The 19,856-nt window shown below is 50.3% G+C and overlaps 2 protein-coding genes across 3 annotated transcripts; one reads left to right on the top strand and one right to left on the bottom strand.

The window, feature by feature from the left end:
* Nucleotides 1-4,706: 4,706 nt before the first annotated feature.
* LOC123055616 (putative serpin-Z8) lies at nucleotides 4,707-6,917 on the top strand. The gene is made up of 3 exons (XM_044479556.1): nucleotides 4,707-4,711; nucleotides 5,349-6,234; nucleotides 6,429-6,917. The coding sequence occupies exons 1-3, from the start codon at nucleotides 4,707-4,709 to the stop codon at nucleotides 6,915-6,917; spliced, it is 1,380 nt and encodes a 459-aa protein (XP_044335491.1).
* A 298-nt stretch (nucleotides 6,918-7,215) lies between these two features.
* On the bottom strand, nucleotides 7,216-17,928 carry LOC123051430 (probable galacturonosyltransferase 7). Of its 2 annotated transcripts, XM_044474293.1 has the most exons (9): nucleotides 17,685-17,928; nucleotides 17,479-17,510; nucleotides 17,293-17,388; nucleotides 16,790-16,889; nucleotides 15,763-15,824; nucleotides 9,590-9,888; nucleotides 8,900-9,257; nucleotides 8,276-8,818; nucleotides 7,216-8,002 (listed from the first exon to the last, which is right to left on the bottom strand). In XM_044474293.1, exons 6-9 carry the CDS (start codon nucleotides 9,763-9,765, stop codon nucleotides 7,721-7,723), a joined length of 1,359 nt encoding a protein of 452 aa, XP_044330228.1. In that variant the 5' UTR covers nucleotides 9,766-9,888; nucleotides 15,763-15,824; nucleotides 16,790-16,889; nucleotides 17,293-17,388; nucleotides 17,479-17,510; nucleotides 17,685-17,928; the 3' UTR covers nucleotides 7,216-7,720. The 2 variants fall into 2 exon arrangements, with proteins under 2 accessions (XP_044330228.1, XP_044330229.1); XM_044474294.1 differs by lacking the exon at nucleotides 17,293-17,388 and having other exon boundaries at nucleotides 17,432-17,510; nucleotides 17,685-17,827.
* Nucleotides 17,929-19,856: the final 1,928 nt, after the last annotated feature.

The raw sequence follows: 19,856 nt of genomic DNA, 5'->3' as shown, positions 1-19,856 counted from the left end.
CCCACGGTGGGCGCCAACTGTCGTGGAATTGTCACGGCAGATGTCCTCGTGTTAGGACTTAGTCGTGGAGCCATCGCCGCTAGGAAGCTTAAAGGGGTTAAACGGGACAAGGAACACGAGGGTTATACTGGTTCGGCCCCTTACGGTGAAGGTAAAAGCCTACGTCCAGTTGAGGTGGTATTGCTTAGGGTTTCGATGACCAGGGAGCTTAATCGCTATGCCCGGTTCTCGTGCTGTTGTCTCTCGTCCTGAACCGCCGCCGGGTCGTCCCTTTATATAGAGAGGTTGACGCCCCGCGGCTCTCAGAGTCCTGGCCGGCTTATAACAGTATCCGGCTCGGACTCTTACTACTCTTGCCTTACATTACAAGTCTTGCCATAACGGCGGGTTATCACTACGGGCCTTAAGCCGCCTCCGGGACTAAGCCCATTATTGATCCGCCATCCTCAAGCTTGGTACTGGGCTTCACGTGATGACCATTATGACGTAACCCGGCCCCTCCTGGGCGGGTGACCCCAACGGTTATATCCTCAACACATGGCGATGTGAACTATGGATATTAATCACATAGTGATGTGAACTATTGGTGTTAAATCACATGGCGATGTGAACTAGATTATTGACTCTAGTGCAAGTGGGAGACTAAAGGAAATATGCCCTAGAGGCAATAATAAAGTTGTTATTTATATTTCCTTATATCATGATAAATTTTTATTATTCATGCTAGAATTGTATTAACCGGAAACTTAGTACATGTGTGAATACATAGACAAAGAGAGTGTCACTAGTATGCCTCTACTTGACTAGCTTGTTGAATCAAAGATGGTTAAGTTTCCTAGCCATAGACATGAGTTCTCATTTGATTAACGGGATCACATCATTAGAGAATGATGTGATTGACTTGACCCATTCCATTAGCTTAGCATTTGATCATTTAGTATATTGCTATTGCTTTCTTCATGACTTATACATACTCCTATGACTATGAGATTATGCAACTCCCGAATACCGGAGGAACACTTTGTGTGCTACCAAACGTCACAACGTAACTGGGTGATTAGAAAGGTGCTCTATAGGTGTCTCCGATGGTACTTGTTGAGTTGGCATAGATCGAGATTAGGATTTGTCACTCCGATTGTCGGAGAGGTATCTCTGGGCCCTCTCGGTAATGCACATCACTATAAGCCTTGCAAGCAATGCAACTAATGAGTTAGTTGCGGGATGATGTATTACGGAACGAGTAAAGAGACTTGCCGGTAATGAGATTGAACTAGGTATTGAGATAACGACGATCGAATCTCGGGCAAGTAACATACCGATGACAAAGGGAACAATGTATGTTGTTATGCGGTTTGACCGATAAAGATCTTCGTAGAATATGTAGGAGCCAATATGAGCATCCAGGTTCCGCTATTGGTTAATAACCAGAGACGAGTCTCGGTCATGTCTACATATTTCTCAAACCCGTAGGGTCCGCACGCTTAACGTTCGGTGATGATCGGTATTATGAGTTTATGTGTTTTGATGTACCGAAGGTTGTTCGGAGTCCCGGATGAGACCAGGGACATGACGAGGAGTCTCGAAATGATCGAGACATAAAGATCAATATATTGGATGACTATGTTCAGACACCAGAAGTATTTTGGGAGGTTTCGGACATATACCGGAGTACCGGGGGGTTACCGGAACCCCCCGGGGAGTACAATGGGCCTAGTGGGCCTTAGTGGAGAAGAGGAGGGGCGGCCAGGGCAGGCCGCGCGCCCCCTACTCCTCTAGTCCGAATTGGACAAGGAGGGGGGCGGCGCCCCCCTTTCCTTCCTCCTCTCTCCTTCCCTTCCCCCTTCTCCTACTCCTACTAGGAAAGGAGGAGTCCTACTCCCGGTGGGAGTAGGACTCCCCCCTTGGCGCGCCCTCCTCCTTTGTCGGCTGCCTCCCCCCTAGCTCCTTTATATACGGGGAGAGAGGCACCCCTTGGAGACACAACAATTGATCATTGATCTCTTAGCCGTGTGCGGTGCCCCCCTCCACCATATTCCACCTCGGTAATATCATAGCGGTGCTTAGGCGAAGCCCTGCGTCGGTAGCATCATCAATACCGTCATCACGCCGTCGTGCTGACGGAACTCTCCCGCAAAGCTCTACTGGATCGGAGTTCATGGGACGTCATCGAGCTGAACGTGTGCTGAACTCAGAGGTGCCGTGCGTTCGGTACTTGGATCGGTCGGATCGTGAAGACGTACGACTACATCAACCGCGTTGTCATAACGCTTCCGCTTTCGGTCTACGAGGGTACGTGGACACACTCTCCCCTCTCATTGCTATACATCACCATGATCTTGTGTGTGTGTAGGAAAAAAATTTAAATTACTACGTTTCCCAACAATTCGCAGCTCTCAAATACGAAGAACGGTGAAGAACGAGAGAGAAAAACGGTAGGGAGATAAAACGTAGACTGAAAAAATAGTATATTGATTTGTTCGATTGTGTGTTGTTTCAATCGGCCGTCACCCCCAACATATATAAGAGGCGGCTAGACTTCCCGTACAAGCAAATGATTCATCTAGGCTTTCCTTACAAGAAAATTACATTAATTCACGTCCTCCACTTCTAATTCCAATCCAACTCGGATTCGGCCCGAATCTGGCCCAAACTTCTGTCTTGTTCCTTGTACAGGCCGTGGAATTTTCATATGACCTCCGATTGAGAAGATCAAACACTTTTCTATCCGAGGTCATCTGAATAACCTTTCGAGCCCATCTCCAACTTCCGGTAGGGTTGGCTCCGGCAAGCTTTCCACCCCGGCAAGCTTTCTACCCCGGCAAGCTTTCACACCTGCAAGCTTTCACACCGGCAAGGTTTTCACCCTGGCAAGGTTTCTACCCCGGCAAGCTTCTAGCCCGGCAAGGTTTCCACCCCGGCAAGGTTTTCATTCAGCCGGCAAAGGCCAAGAAACTCGCGCGACCCATCAGACACCACCTAGTGGGTGTCTGGTCCCTCGCGTCACTTTTTCACTCATGGCCGGCCCGCGAAGTGTTGCCTCTAACTTTTGCATACGAACTCGGATTGGGATAATTTTTATATTAAAATCGATCGTTTCAACGAGACGAAGACAATTCATGTAGATCATTTTTCCATATGAGGCCGTATTGGGGGCGTAATCAGCCGAATAGTGTTCTGAATACAAAATCTCAGTACTTTAAACACAACTTTGGCCTTAGAGATGAGATCGGATGGCTATGGCCCAAATATCAAAGTTTCTCCTTTTGAAGATACAGAACTTTCTCACTTTGAACACTTTTTATTTGAGGCCATTTTAATTGTGTTTTTGACCGTGCCAAAATCTGGCGTCAACACAATGCTTATAGAGGTAATTTTAATCCTAGACCTTTTCCAGAAAATTCCTCTAATAATTATGATAATTCATATGGCAATCCTTCTTATAATAATAACAGGAACATCTTTGATCTTGAGAATAATATTAAAGAATTTATCAATGCTCAAAAGAATTTTAATATTGCGATAGAAAAAAAAATGAGTAAGATTGATGATATGTCTAGAAGCATTGATAGAATTTCTCATGATGTAGAAAATCTCAAGATGAAGTTTTTTTTGCCTAAGGTTGAGGAATCAATTAAGCCTTTATATGTTTTTATGGATGAAAGTAAGAAAAGAACCGCTATACTCTTTCTCTAAAACATACGAATGCTCTTTCTCTAAAACACGGCAAACAATTTATAAAATATGGCAAACTTGCCATCCTTCAAAAAGTGTGTGTTCCACCTACCAATTGCCCCCTTTTGATAGGTCTCTGTGTAATTTTAAGATGAAATCTTATGCATGCCATGGCAATTTGAATGTACCTATCAATAGAAGATTCAAAATGTACATGACAAGTTTCTAGGATTTTGTTTTGTTTTTCAACACATGGCATTTTTTTTGAAATTTTATGTGATGGCAAGTTGATATGCACCCCCACGGCAAACTTGCCATGTTTTTAGGTGGGAAACAACATTGTTTGCCATGGAAAATTCATACAATTTGCCATCTTTTGCAATCAAGGTCTTTTTTTTTTGTTCAATAATCATATAACAGTAGATATGTCATGGCAAATTTTCAACATGCAGTTTTGCTTTGGCATTGTTTAATATTAAGACCATGGCAATTCCAGTACTTTTAGAGCAATGACAATTTTTAATAGAAATCATTCGTATATGGGAACTAAGATTTGTGCAGAAACCATCTAATTTTTTGCCATGGACATTTATTTTTTACTATGAATCTGCCATGGTTAATTTTTATTACGGATCTGCCATGGGCATTTTTAGTTTTTTTTTTTATGATGGCATTTTTTCTGCTTTTTAAAGATGATGGCATTTTTTTCTAGCACAACACAGCTGGGCTTTATTTATGAAAGCAAAATAAAATCTGGGTTGGAATGTGGGGGTGGGGGGTGGGGGGGATGGATAGTGTGTTCGGGCCATGGGGTTCTCCTGCCACACGTGTAAGCAGTTTTAATGTTCGCCCACACAGGGTCGTGTGAGCTGGTTTGTGGATATGACCGGATGAGTCGTGTGGTCGGGTGTCCATTGTGCCACACGTGTGGTGAATATCAGGGTCAAAAAAGATATGTATGTTCTTCGTCAACGTCTAGTGATCTTCATAGTTTTGTGAGAATATTTTTTTCTTCTTGTCCTTTTGGCGGTGCCATGAGGTTAGAGAGTTTTCTGTCCTCGCGGATCCAATTATTCGGATCTGATGAGTTTATGTTGTCGTGTCAAGCTTTTTTTGTTGGTCTGATTCTTTATGGAGGTGAAATCTTGCATCGACATCATGGTGAAGATATAGTGATTCGACGGCCTGCACTTCTAGGGAATCATCCCTGGCCCAAGTACGTTCATCGATTAAGGATTTTCATTTTTTGTATGGGCAACTCAAGGCGCTTTCAAAAACCATTATTGGTAATGTTCGTGCGGGTGAAAGAGTGAGAACATCGTTGCTCCATTCCAATTACAGCCTCTTTACCGAAGTCTTTGGAGTATTTTTTTTCAAGCAGAGATAGAAGCGAAGAAGGTATTTTCAAGAGATTTTATTGTAATTCTTAGTCATGAGGTTACTTTTTTTTTTTGAATCTTAGGTTTAAACCAGTGTACCTGTAATTGTTCTGAATATGAATAAAGTTTTTTTACGAGATAAATATGAATAAAGTTACAGACATTTCTCAAAAAAATCAGGGTCAAAAAAGATGGAAAGTAAAAAGAGAGAAGGAAATCTAACAGGAAACCCAAGCCGATACGATAAGTACAAATTTGAGAACGTATACAACGATCACGTTTTTTTTTTTTTGACAGAATACAACGATCACGCATTGGTTCAACTCTGCAATACAAATACCCCAGAACCTTAGCAAAAACTCGTGACACCAACGGAAGCAAAATAATCAGATCCGTCAGCGATTCTAAACCCTCGATCGATTCGATACGATACGATAGATACGATGGACTTCCGAGGAGCCGAGCCGACGAGGAGGCATCATCGGCAGCCAGACGGCGGCGTAGTCTCCGGTGCCCAAGGGCTGGCGGCGCTATCCGCCAGCCTCGCGCGGGCCCTGGCCGACAAGCACGCAAACAGCAACCTGGTCTTCTCGCCGCTGTCCATCTACACCGCGCTCGCGCTCGTGGCCGCCGGCGCCCGCGGCGCCACCCTGACGAGATCCTCCGCGTCCTCGGCGTGCCATCCCGCGGCGAGCTCGACGCGTTCGTCGCGCGCGCGGCGGGGACCGCGCTGCAGGACCAGTCGGGCTCCGGCGGCCCGGGCGTGGCGTTCGCGTGCGGCGTCTGGAGCGACATGGCGTGCCCGCTGAAGCCCGGGTTCCGCTGGGCCGTCGTCGACGGCGCGTACGGTGCCGAGGCCTCCACCGTCAACTTCCGCGGCGACCCCGAGGGGTCGCGCCAGCTGATCAACGCGTGGGCGGCGCGCGCCACCAACAACCTGATCGAGTCCGTGCTCGGCTGGAACTCGGTGAACGAGAACACGCGCGTCGTGCTCGGCAACGCCATCTACTTCAAGGGCAAGTGGGATCAGCCCTTCCACAAGAGCGACACCGCCGACGCGTCGTTCCGCCGGGCCGGCGGCGCCGGCGCCGTCGACGTGCCCTTCATGCAGAGCAGGAAGAGGCAGTTCGTGGCTGTGCACGAGGGGTTCAAGGTGCTCAAGCTCGAGTACAAGATGGGGGAAGTGCGTGCGCGCCCGTGCCCTCCGTTTCATCCGAGAGACGTTGATCGTGATCCCACGAAGCCCGCCCGTTCTTTCCTAACCGTGCCCCGCTCGGCCGTCCTGATCGATTCTCTCATGCTGCCGCACCTTCCCGTCTCGCCGTCGCCGGCTACCATTCCAACGACAGCTACAGCTATAGCTCCAGCTCCACACAGTTCTCCATGTGCATCTTCCTCCCGGACGCCGACGACGGCCTGCGCAGCCTGCTCGACGCGATTGCTTCCCGGCGGGGATTCTTGCACGAGCACCTGCCTGCTCACAAGGTGGACGTCGGTGAGTTCAAGGTGCCCAGGTTCAAGCTCTCCTTCCACGACAGCGTCGTCGGCGTCCTCAACAAGCTGGGCCTCCGCCTGCCGTTCAGCGAGGCGGCCGACCTGTCCGACATGACGGAGGACGACCGCTCCGGCCTCCCGCTGATCCTTAGCGAGGTCGTCCACATAGCGGTCATCGAGGTGAACGAGGAGGGCACCAGGGCCGCGGCCGCCACCATGTGTCTTATGGAGGAGGGGTGCGCTGCCAGGCCGAGGCAACCGCCACCGGTGGTGGATTTTGTCTCCGATCATCCGTTTGCCTACTTCATTGTGGACGAGGGGACCGGCGCCGTCGTCTTCGCCGGCCATGTCCTCGATCCCTCGACACAATAGTAGCTACGTAGGATGTTGGAATTCCCGTATTTCAAATACATTGCATGCGTTTGAAATAGATGACCAATTTTTTTTTACATATTTTTGTAAGGTTTATCGTTAATTTGTTCCTTCAGGCTTAGTTGATCTACCCAAGTTTCAGTTCCACGCCTAGGTACTCATTGACATGTAGCATGGCCATTAGAGGTGCTAATCATGCCTTTAGTGCACTGATACATGGACACACCAATTCAGACGCACAAAGGAGCCATGGACACTGCACCACTCACGATAACAAATGAGCGCGCCCCTCGAGACCTTGTAGAAAATATGGCATTCCAGCGAGAAAGTATAGCAAACAATATACAGGTTATCCACAGTTTCACAGGCGCAGAACTACCCCAAAAAATTAATCACCACGCTACAGCTAACAGCCAAAAAAATGAGATTACATGTGTGTGTGCCCTTATTGGCAAAAGAGAGAAATATGAAATGAATCTTTGCATCGACGATCTGACCAAACAATCTGGACAACGAGACATCATCCTTTACCTGCTACATAAAAAATCGCAAGATCCCCAAACCATCAATCAATCTGTTCAATGCAATGGACAGATGATGCTGCGTCTGCTCAATACTGTCGACACTGGTAGCCAATGGCAGCACCTCTTCTCCTGTTCAACTGCTGCGTGTAGTTTGTTGTAGATGGTAGCCAATGACAGTGCAACTCTTGGGAGCTACAGGCATCCAGTAGACAGCGACGAATTTTAAGGTGGAGGCCAGTGGATGTCGCAAACTGTTGTTGATGGTTCTGATCAAGTGTGCTATGGATTTACATTGCACTCATCCATGAATCGATCTTCTCGAGTGAGAAACCTCCTCCAGTATATCTTGTAGTCCAGTATGCCTAACTCAAGCCAAGGCTTCATATTGCCATTGTAGTGCAACGCTGCAGAGCTCTGTGCAACCTCCGGATCGATTCCATAATCATATCCAAGTCCAGACAGAGTCGACCTCCCATCAAGAGGGTAGACGAGATTTTGAAAAGACAACAGGCTTAAAGAAAAGGCAGCTTCTCTCAGAGATACCTCGTCTTTTTTCTTGACCTGCAACACAACAACAGCAGAATAAATATCCAGTGTCCCAACCATATGAAGCACCGTTGTTCGGTATTACACAGAAATTAATACAATAATGATACTTGCCCGGTAATAAAAATGAATGCAGCATGCTACCTATTCCATGCAAGTAATTGATAATAAACTGCATTTCACACCACATATAAACTGTCCAAATCTTCTTCCATGCCGGTTTTTATGCGGACTCAGTTTTTTATACACTGTAGCATGAAACCAAATAGAGAAAAGACTTATACCAACCTGTTTAAGGAGCAGCAGGTAATTCTCTGTTACTTTATGCTTCCTCCATTTATCCAAATTGATCACATTCACCCCAGACATCCATGCACATGATTTAGGATCATACTTTGTCTTACCCAGGAGATTTCTCACTTGACCCAGTCTTACACCACAAAATTCAACAGCACCATTTACCTTGTCCCCCATATCAAGTTTCCACAAGAAAGACAGATCACGTTGAACAACCACATCATCATCCAATACAACTACCTTTTTTAGATCCTTGAATATTTCAGGAATAAAGAAATGTGAATGGCTGAACAATGACAAGTACTCTATTCTTGTCTGCTCAGTGGGCCGCTCGGTGCTCCTGATGAGAACACGAAACTCCTCAGACAAATACAGCTCTCGCATACTAAACTTTGGTAGCTTCTCTAAAACCATTTCTTCATAGTTCACGACATGGATAGGTGCCTTCTTGTATGAATTTCTGGCAAACCAGTATTTCATGCCATAGAAGTTTTGAGCATCAGTTAGGATATGAAAAACATTGTTTGCTGGCTCCTACAAGAACAATAAGAACATCAGCAATGCCCATAGCAGAAGATAACAGCAAACTAATCATTGTAAATATCACCCACATACCTTAGAATTGATAACTGTTGAGTTGATGACAACAGAAGCTGCAAGGACATTCTTAGATAGTATAACATAGTGCCTGTGGTTTGGGGTATTGAACTTGCGAGCCGGATAAACATCAGAATCCAATGAAGGGGATTTGAAATATTCCAATGTCAACCTCATAGAGAAACAGTGGTGAGTTTTTGGCAATGTCTGAGAACCAAGATTGTAGAGGAATGCACTCTGCTTCATATGAAAATGAGCTTCATCATCGGTCATATCAAGTATCTGCCGAAGCTTCCTGACAACATTGTGGCATTCCACAGTGCATGATTTCGCTTTTGCTATTGTGTGCTCCATCTGCTCTATCTTCTTGTTGATACTGAACGAAATAGCACAGTTGTCATTTGAATTATCAAAGTAGTAACTCATATATTGAAAACTGGTAAATTATATGCAGGTTGGGTTTCTACTCCTTTTACAAAAACAACAAAATATTGTACGAGAAATTTACGGTCAAAGTTCAAATTTAGACAGGTAAATACACTGTATTTTCAAACAGAGGGAGTAACACTCTAATGTTCGTTTCAGTCTGATGTGTGTTGCTAAGATATGGTATAATAACCTAGTCATCATAAACTGAAATTTAAGATTTACAATTGAATGAATGAAGAAAAGACAACAAAAGCTTAACCGTTAAAACTGTATTCTTACAAGGATGGTAGATCAGCATCAACAGCAGATGCACTGAGAACCCTCTCATGGTCTTGTATATTTTGCTTCATTTCATGAGTAAGTGCCTCCTGTCCTTGAAGTTTGGCAATGCTTGGATAGTATGAGCGGGCCACGAATAGTTGGTCTTTTAGTCTTTTCACTACTGAATCCTTCATAATTACTTTGTGTTCTGTTGACCAGAGGCAGTAGCTACCAAATTCAAGCTGACAAGCCTTTAAATTTTCCACTTCATCTGGTTTCAGGTCTTTCTTTTGTCTCTTTATATCCTTGCTAACTTCCTGAAAGCAATGCATGTGCATTATAGCAAAACCACTGTACTCTGATTGATGCAAAGATAAGGGGAGGGATAAGAACATTGATTGGAAAGTTAAGTACTATATACTACGAAAGATACTGGGTTGCAGTACATTCAGCATTGTCTTAAGATTAGCTTACCTAAGTACACTATCACATCAATCCACTAATATGGAACACAATTATTTGAAAATATTGCATTGTGTGCCTAAGATCTTTTATGAGATTGAGCTGACAATCTAATATCTAAAAATTATATACTTGCTGCTACTGCTGTAGAACCCCCCCCCCCCCCCCCCATTTTCATTTTGTTGACTAAACATGTCAAAACATAAGCAGAGTGTTAGACCTTTCAGCCTGAGCATTGATAGTTGTGGATGACACTAGGAGAGTTGGGACAATTTTCGTTGGTTTATTTCTCACACAATGCCATGCCAACCTGAGGGGTTGGGGATACATACTTATAGGCTGCTAGCCAGCCAAGCATATGCTAAGATGCTAGTCTAAGATGCTATCCTAACTGCCAGTCCTTGATGCTATCCTAACTGCCACAAGGACCATGTGCTGCAGCCCAAAGACCATGTGCTGCAGCCCCACAAAGACCCTAGTACGTAGACTTATCCATCATTCTCCCCCTAAGTCTTGTACGTCGTTTTGTGGGAGAGTCGAATCATCCCGATCCTGGAGCAAAGTTCGAGGAACTTGGTCCTCCCAAGGGGCTTGGTGAGCAGGTCTGCGAGCTGGTCTGTGGTGTTGATGTAGCTCGCCTCGATGCTCCCTTCTTCCAGACAGCTGCGGATGAAGTGATACCTCAGTCGGATGTGCTTGCTCCACTCGTGGAAAACGGGGTTCTTTGCCAGGGCCAGGGCGGACTTGCTGTCCACCAGGAGCTGCACCGTTCTGGTGTCTCGAACGAGGAGATCACCAAGCAGTCGAGCGAGCCAGAGCGCCTGAGTGCAGGCGGTGGAGGCCGCTATGTACTCAGCCTCACAGCTGGACAGGGCCACCACCTGCTGCTTGACCGATTGCCAGCTCACGAGACACTTGCCGAGGAAGAAGAGGATCCCGCTCGTGCTCTTGTTGGTGTCGATGTCGCCGGCGTGGTCGCTGTACCCGACGAAGTGTGCCGCCCCCGGACACCTAGGGTAGTGGAGGCCGTGGTCGAGGGTCCCTGCTACGTAGCGGACAATCCTCTTCACTGCCTGCTGGTGCTCCGACGTCGGTCGCTCCATGAACCGACTGACATAGCCGACGGAGAATGCCAAGTCCGGCCGTGTGTGGGCGAGGTAGCAAAGGCTCCCCACAAGGCGTCGGTACTGCGTAGCATCCACTTCCTCCGTCGTGCTGTCGCAGCTCAGTTTCAGCCTCTCCATCGGAGTGAGAGCTGGGTGGCAGTCGGTGAGCCCAGCTAGCTCAACGATGCGCTTGGCGTAGGCGGACTGTCGAAGCGCGATCCCGGAGTGATCCTGGTGCACCTCAATCCCTAGATAGAAGGAGAGGAGCCCCAGATCACTCATCTGGAAGGTGGCCTTCATCCTTGAACGCCGCCACCTCTACATCTTTGGTGCCGGTGATCACCAAGTCGTCAACATAGACGTCCACCAGCAGGGCATTTCCTCCACTGCCCCGTCGGTAGACGGCCGTCTCATGCGGGCTTTGCTCGAAGCCCATCTTCTTTAGCGTGGAGTCCAGCTTGGCGTTCCACGCCCTAGGTGCCTGCCGTAGGCCATAGAGAGCCTTGCGCAGGCGGAGTACCTTGCCCTCCTGGCCGGGGATCGAAAATCCCGGTGGCTGATGCACGTAGACTTCCTCCTTCAAGTCGCCGTTGAGGAATGCCGACTTGACATCCATGTGATGGGACACGCCAGCCCTCCTGAGCAGCCAGCGCAAGGAGAAGTCGCACGGACTCCATCCGTGCCACGGGAGCGAAAGCGTCGTCGAAGTCGACTCCTTCCTGCTGCAAGAAGCCTCGGGCCACCAAGCAAGCCTTGTGCTTGATGATGGCGCCGGCTCCATCCCTCTTCAGCTTGAACACCCACTTAAGGGTGATTGCGTGGTGACCACGAGGGAGGTCAGCGAGCTCCCAGGTGCGGTTTTGCTCGACTGCATCCATCTTCAACTGCATCGCGGCGCGCCATGCCGCGTCTCTCTCAGCCTCTGCAAAGGACCGTGGTTCGCCGTCCTCACACGCGAGTTGTAGCTGCGCCTCCAGGTCACGTGGCACCAGTCCCGGCACCGGCTGGTCGCCGAGTAGATTATCCATCGTACGATACCGCGGCAGTTCGCCGCCATGATACGCGTCGATACGCTCCTCGTCGTGAGTGAGCGGGGAAGCGAACTTCATCGGGTTGTGCTCTGCGTGAGCTGGTGCTGATGAAGACGAGCCCAGAGTGGTGACTGCCGGGGCTGGAGTATGCGACGTCGCCGGTTGTGGTGCCGTCGGCGTAGCAGGCACCGGAGTCGATGTAGTTTTGGGGGCCGGGGTAGACGTGCCCGGCGAAGAGGAGCTGCTTGCTCCCCCGGCTTCCTTGAAGTGGGCGTACTCGATGATGAAGTCGTCATACGTCGGCGTCGAGCCGCCGTCCACCGCCTTGTCCCATTGCAACCCTCACCCTTCGTTGAACACGACGTCTCGCGCCGTGCGCACACGCTGTGTCTTTGGGTCGAGGATGCGGTAGGCCTTTGAGCCCTCCGCGTAGCCGATGAAGACTCCCGGAGTGCTCCTGTCGTCGAGCTTGCCGATGTGGCCGAGCTCCTTGGCGAACGCAAGGCAGCCAAAGACCCGCAAATGGGAGACCGCCGGCTTCCACCCATGCCAGGCCTCGTACGGTGTCCTGCCGTCGAGTGCCTTAGTAGGCGAGCGGTTGAGGATGTAGACGGCCGTTAGCACCGCCTCTCCCCAGAAAACAGCCGGCATCCCTCTCTGCTTGAGGAGAGCCCGAGCCATCCCCACAACCGTCTGGTTGCGCCGCTCGACGACGCCGTTTTGCTGCGGGCTGTACGGTGCGGAGTAGTGGCGCTGGATGCCCTCATCGGCGCAATACGACGCGAATTCAGCTGCCGTGAATTCGCCGCCGTTGTCAGTGCGCAACACGCGCAATTTGCGGCCACTCTCTGCCTCCACACCAACCTGCGCGCGCGTGATGGCGTCCGCCGCTTCTCCCTTACTGCCGAGGATCATCACCCTCATGTAGCGAGAGAGATCGTCGACGAGCAGCAGGAAGTAGCGTCGACCTCCTGGTGTGGCTGGCGTCACCGAGCCGCACAGGTCTCCGTGCACGAGCTCCAGCTTCTCCTTGGCCCGAAAACTCGCCTGTTGGGGAAAGGGGAGTCGTCTCTGCTTCGTCAGCACGCAGATGTCGCAGAACTGCTCCACATGGTCGAGGCATGGCAGGCCTCGTACCATCTCCTTGGCACTTAGACGCTTCAGGGCCTCAAAATGAAGGTGCCCAAAGCGCTCATGCCATTGCCACGCCTCGTCGTCCCGACGGACAGCGAGACAGACCGGTTGTGCCACCTGCACATCAAGGACGTAGAGTCGATTTTCACCTCTGGGTACCTTGGCGAGAAGGCGACGCTGGCGATCCCAGATGCGTAGGACCCCATGCTCAATCAGCACGTGTGAGCCGTTCTCATCTAGCTGTCCCAAGCTGATGATGGAGTTCCTTAGCGCGGGGATGTAGTAGACACCGGTGAGCAGCCGGTGCTCTCCCATCTTGGTGGATGACGGAGCCGACGCCCTTAATTTCCACAGCGGAGGCATCCCCAAACTTGACAGAGCCTCGCGCATCGGAGTCGAGCTCGGCGAAGAATTCCCTTCGACCGGTCATGTGGTGGGTGGCACCGGTATCGAGGCACCACCCCGCAGTCTTGTCCTTCCCGGAGCCATCGCCGAGAAGAGCGTGTGCTTTTGGCTCGTCGAGGTGGATGAGAGCCTTTGCGACTGGTGTCGCTGAAGGTAGCTCGATGCTTGCATGCGCCATGAACAGAGTCGTCTCTTCCTCCTTCGCCTGTGCGACGTGAGCCTGGCCTTGTCATGGTTGTCGACACTCATTGGCCCAATGGCCAAGCCGGCCACAGTTGTGACAACTGTTGTCCTGTGCCGGCTTGGGCTTGCCAGCGGCGCCGTCCTTGGCGCCTCTGCGGGCGGCACCTTCGGCACGTCCTTGTGCCTTGCCCGGGGGGGCCTCTTCGCGCCTTACGCTGCTTGCCACGCTTGCGGCCGCCCGTCGTGGAAGAAGGCTCCCCCTTCTTGTCACCAAGGCTGGTATCCCACTGCTCCCGAGTTAGGAGCAGCTTCCCGCCGGTGGTGATGGGCCCCGAGGGTGGCTGTGGCTCGGTGTCGACGACCTTGAGACGACCTATCGCCTCCTCGATCGTCATCGTGGAGAGGTCCAGCAAAGACTCGATCGAGCGAGCCATCTGCTTGTACTTCTCGGGAATGCACCGAAAAAGCTTCTCGACAGCTCTCTCCTCGGTGTAGGTGGCATCGCCAAACTTCACCATCTTCTACAGCAGAGTGTTGAGAAGGAGAGCAAAGTCATCAACGTCCTCACCTGGCTTGAAGCCCAGGCTCTCCCACTCCTTACGAAGTGCCTGCAGGGTGGACTTGCGAGCACGGTCGCTGCCGATGCGTGCCGCGGCGATGGCGTCCCAAGCCTCCTTCGCAGTCCGCTTGTTGGAAAGCGAGAACTGCATCTCGGGCGGGACTGCGGCGATGAGGGCATCCAGCGCCCGTCGATCCTCTTGGTGGTCGACGTTGCTGTCCTGGACTGCCTCCCACAGGCGCCGCACCTGGAGCCTGATCTTCATGATCCCGGCCCACTCGACGTAGTTGGTTTTAGTGAGGGTAGGCCACCCAACACTGGGACCAACATCCCTGACCACAGTCCGGACCTCGTAGAGGCCGCGGTCCTGGTCGTTGCAGCCGCCGTCGCGGTGCGCACCTCCACCTGGAGCGCGGGCGTGCTCGGCTCCCCACTGCGCCGTCCGCTCTTGCGCCACTTTGGCGCGCCACTTTGGCGCGGTCTGCGTCGGCGCCGTCGTCCGCAGGCGCGGAGCTGTTGGAGCTGCCGGAGTCGCCGCGGAGTGCCTTGGCATCCGCCGTAGCCTCACGTGCTGCTTCTGCTGCTGCTGCTGCTTCTACCTCCGCCCTGGCTGCTTCTACCTCCGCTCTGGCTGCTGCCAGCTCCGCTGCAGCCAGCCTCGACACCCTTGCTGCCACAGCAGCTGCTCGCTCACGCTCCTCTGCCACGGCGCGCTCGGCCTCCTGCCGGCGCCGTATGCTCGAGGTAGCCGTGTGCTGAGAGCGACCTGCAGACATGGCTCGCTGCAGGGGGGCTGTTGCGTGAAGAGGAGGCTGTTGAAGACGAACTGCTGCTCGACAGTCCGGAGGGAGGGAGATAACCAGAGGCAGACGGAGCAGCTGCTGCTGCCGACTTAGGCTGCTCAGCTCCCGGCGAGAGAGGTGAGCAGGAGATGCTCAGGGTACAAGATAACGAGGCTCTGATACCACTTGTTAGACCTTTCAGCCTGAGCATTGATAGTTGTGGATGACACTAGGAAAGTTGGGACAATTTTCGTTGGTTTATTTCTCACACAATGCCATGCCAACCTGAGGGGTTGGGGATACATACTTATAGGCTGCTAGCCAGCCAAGCATATGCTAAGATGCTAGTCTAAGATGCTATCCTAACTGCCAGTCCTTGATGCTATCCTAACTGCCACAAGGACCATGTGCTGCAGCCCAAAGACCATGTGCTGCAGCCCCACAAAGACCCTAGTACGTAGACTTATCCATCACAGAGCTTGAGCCCAGTTCTGAAAATACAGTATATATTTGAATACAGAAGGCGTACAATTGTTCTTTGAGTTGATCCCTTCACAGCCTTTGGCGGTTCGGTTCTTGGTACCGGAAGAACTGCATATGTCATCAATTACTGAGTCAGATGTAAAGCTAAACAAACAGCTGCACCATAGAAGGATAAAAGACCAATAAAGAAATGACTGCAACCTACAAATAGTTTCCACGTAAAACAAAACATATAGACAGCTCGTCCAAAGAAAGGGAGGTTGTTCTCGAAACATCAACACTGGTTTGTTTGGAAATGTTTGGGTAGAATAAATTACTTCTCGTATCTAAAGTAAACTACAAGAGTGAGAGGTCAAAGAAACCCGAGATAGCACATGCACGTCATAGTCTGTTTGGAAATATTTGGGTAGAATAAATTGCTTCTACTTCCTCCGTTCCTAAATATAAGTCTTTTTAGAGATTTCAATAAGAACTACATACGAATGCATATGGACATATTTTAGAGTGCAGATTCACTCATTTTGCTCAGTATGTAGTCCATATTGAAATCTCTAAAAAGAATTATATTTAGGAACAGAGGGAATAATATGTAAAGTGAGCTAGGAATTTTGAGGGAAGCAAGAGTGAGAGGCCAAAGAAAAATCGAGATAGCACATGCACGTTATAGTCTGTTTGGAAATATTTGGGTAGAATAAATTGCTTCTTCTATGTAAAGTAAACTAGGAATTTAAGGGAAGCAAGAGGTAGAGACCAAAGAAAAATCAAGATATCACATGCACGTCTTAGGGCATATCACATTATCAGAAAGCTGGAGACCTAACAGCACTGGTTTAAATCATGCCACACGGTATATTCGTGGTGTACACTTTCCTCAAGTAGACCTCAAAGGCACAAACAGCAGGTTTTGCTAATAAGTATACCATGTTTCTTTGCAATTGCGTAGGCATGCATACATTCAGTAAATGATTTTCTAGCATCAGCAACACTTTCACTGATTCACTCCTATCTCAAAAGCTTAGACAAAAAAGCAAAATTAACTGGGCACCGGGTTTGTTTCTGTTACTATGCAGTACCTTTTGGTTTAACACTAACAGCCAAAGGGGGGCGATCAATTTGCTTATGCTGCGGCGGCGGCACCCCACTGCTGCCATTCGAAATCTTCCTGGGTGCATCCTGAGAAGAAAAAAGAAAGTGTGAGGTAACGCAGATGCAAATTTGCCCATTCTTGAACTGCGCTGTCAAAATACTTTGTTATCCTTCATACAGTACTTCATAAACATGAAACAAAGTGAAAATCAAGTACATTCCCCCTAGTGCTAAGGGTCATAAGAAGAGAACGGTATCTTCACAAAGCTAACACACAAGAGACACTACACCAAAAAAAGCTTGCCATTGCAGATCAGCCATTCCACTGAGCGTCATATGCTTAATTCCGAGTAGAATCTTCACACCAAGAAGCACCATAAACGATGATGACTAGACATCACTGAGGTCGCCATCACGGAACCATACAAATCTACTACTACTACAAAAGAGTCGACATCATGGATAAAAGGGGTATGGCAGCGCAGCCAACCTATATCGCTCGTTTGACAGGGACTGGATCGACAGCGCCACCGCCACCACCGCCACCAATCGGCTCCACGGGATCGAATGAATGAAAGACGACCTCCTAAATCCATACAAAATAAAAAAAATCAGCACGAATCTCTCACCGGCCCCGCTCCAACCGCAGTGAAGGCGGAAACAAACAGTGCCACACCTGTCGGCGCCGCTCGTCCGTGGTCACGTAGCCTGCATCGCAAACCAGTCAAAAAAGAGGCGGTTAATAATTCAGAAACCACGGAGGTGCCCAGCCCAGATCCACCGGGAGGCAGGCGCGCGCGCGGGCGCATCCGCGCCGCATTCGCCGAGCCCCCAATCGGAGCGGGCGGGGGAGGAGAGGGAGAGGGGGAGGGGGGCGGGTACCGGTGGGGGCGCGGTCGAAGATGAAGGCGAGGGGCACGAGCAGGGAGCAGAGGACGAGCGCGAGCAGCACCAGGCGCGGGCCCCTCCGCCTCTGCGGCGGCGTCGCCTTCATCGGCTCCGGTCACCGGCGGCGCCTCTACTGGTCATCGCAGTGGGAGTCGGTGCGGGCCAGCGGGGATGCTTCGAGTTGGGCGACGCGGTTGCGGGGTGGGGCGGGGGGGATTTGATCGGTGCGGCGCGGGGCGGAGCGGCGCGCGTGCGTGCGTGCGTGGGGGGTTGGTTGCGCCAGGGAGGGGAGGGAGTGAAGCGAGTCGGGGACGAGGGATGGGTTTTTTTTTTTTTGAGGGAATCGAGGGATGGGGTGCCAGTGTGGCGTGGGTGGGTGGGCCGCCGTGCGTGCGGCACATGTGCCACATGGGCCTAGTGCCATCGTCTTTGCCAAAATTGCCAGCGAAGGTCCGCTCCGATTGAAACGGGTCGTGTGCCAGGCTGCCAGCGAAGGTACTAGGAACCAGCTCAGTTCCCTGCCGTTTCTCAACAACAAGAAAAGAAAAACTCAAACCCTTAAATCTTCTAAAAAAACTTGATTACTAAATCTTCTACAAAAAAAATTGGTGGGGGTGGGGGGGGGGGGGGGGGGGGGGGGAGATGGGGTGTGTATTGCTCAAGAGCTCAAAAGTCCAACCCTACACATGGTAGGGACATTGTCCGGACCGGAGCAAAGCCAAACAGCAGGTTGATCCACCGTCCTATTAAAATTTGCAAGGAAATGACCAACATTATATTGCTCTCTACGAGTATGAGTAACATTGATTCCCTTTCTCCCATGGGTCCCCTCACCTCCTGCACATGGCATATTGAGATTTATCCTTGGCTTCTAAGTTCGTCATATTCACCCCTTGCGGGCAGTCAGACTCGAGAATGACTGGCAGCGATGATTAATGGATAGCAAGGGTAGCCCTTCCATGCACCAAGCCAATTCATCTTGCAAAGCATCGGCGTAAGACCATAATGAGCAGTGGGCCGAGAAGGTAATGACATCAGCGTCGTCTAGAAGGATCATCTCGGCGCCCGCACTTCCATCTCCAGTCGAGAAAGATCCATCGACACTGAGTTTAACCCATCCAGCCAAAAGGGGGCTGACATTTCATGTGTTGGGACGAGCGGTCTGCACATGCCACATAGGAGCCCCAACACCCACTTCATTTGATCACCATTTTACCCTTTTCCAAAGCCATCGTCTCAATGTTGTCATGCGTCTGGTGGCGCGTTCTTGTCATGCGTTATCTCATTAAGAACGTGCCAGCACGGCCATAGTACCTTTAGCAAACGTTTAGCGGTCGGCGAGCACTCCTAGCAGCCACTCCGGCCTCGTGTTCCGTGGCTTGGAGACATCTGGTAGAATCCAAACTTGCGTCGTAGCTCTCCATAAGTCCACGGCACATGCGCACCTACAGAAGACATGCTATGTGGCATCAACCTTTTAGCCAAGAGTAAGAGCATCGCGCACCCCATCCTACTATTCCTACTCTGTCATCACACCTTTTGGACCAAAGAAACTGCCACAAAGTTATTTTTGTTGAACTTTAAGCCATAGAAACTGTTAGAGAATGGCAAAGGGGCCCGGAAACGGGTGAATCCTATTCTCCCCTTTAGCAAAGAATAGTTATATTGGCATTGTCCAACAAGCTCGAGTGACGGCGAGGCCAAAAAGTGATGATGTAGCTCACTCACTGCGTCGTCATAGGTGGAGGCAAGGATGAGACTTAGAGGTGTGGGGGGGAGCACAATGCTGACACTTGAGAAGAACCTAGCCTTACGGGCTTAGAGCATCTCCAACAACCTTTGCATATTGAATTGCTAAAAACTTATTATAGCAATAAGAGAGAGAAGGTTTACAAAGCCAACATTTTTTTCTTTTTGCTTTGCTAGCCTTTCTATAATAGCAACCCAAAACTAGAATTGCCTTCTGGGCATTTCATCGAGCACCACCAGTGCACCGGTGGCCACAGGGTAGGCGAGATCGCCTCGATCTCCATGGAGGCTCCACACATACCGCAGGCGAATGCGCGGGTGTCAGAGGAGCCGTCTTCTTTGCCCTCAGTGCGAAGGGGGCGCATTGTGGCCTCCTCTGCTTGCGACTGGAGGGGACGATGGGGGGAGGGCGGAGAT

The sequence above is a fragment of the Triticum aestivum genome, chromosome 2D (genome assembly GCF_018294505.1).
Source record: "Triticum aestivum cultivar Chinese Spring chromosome 2D, IWGSC CS RefSeq v2.1, whole genome shotgun sequence".
NCBI lineage: Eukaryota > Viridiplantae > Streptophyta > Magnoliopsida > Poales > Poaceae > Triticum > Triticum aestivum.
Note: the sequence above shows the minus strand (reverse complement) of the source record. Positions and strands in the feature narration are given on the sequence as shown.

Bases quoted from the DNA above. Each gene is read 5' to 3' on its own strand.
- LOC123055616 (XM_044479556.1), top strand. The intron at 6,235-6,428 runs GTGCGTGCGCGC...AGCTCCACACAG, and splicing joins TCGAGTACAAGATGGGGGAA to TTCTCCATGTGCATCTTCCT.
- LOC123051430 (XM_044474293.1), bottom strand. From the start codon at position 9,765: ATGAAGGATTCAGTAGTGAAAAGACTAAAAGACCAACTATTCGTGGCC. The intron at 8,819-8,899 runs GTATGTGGGTGA...TTGTTCTTGTAG, and splicing joins CAACAGTTATCAATTCTAAG to GAGCCAGCAAACAATGTTTT. The intron at 8,003-8,275 runs GTTGGTATAAGT...GTTGTGTTGCAG, and splicing joins ACCTGCTGCTCCTTAAACAG to GTCAAGAAAAAAGACGAGGT.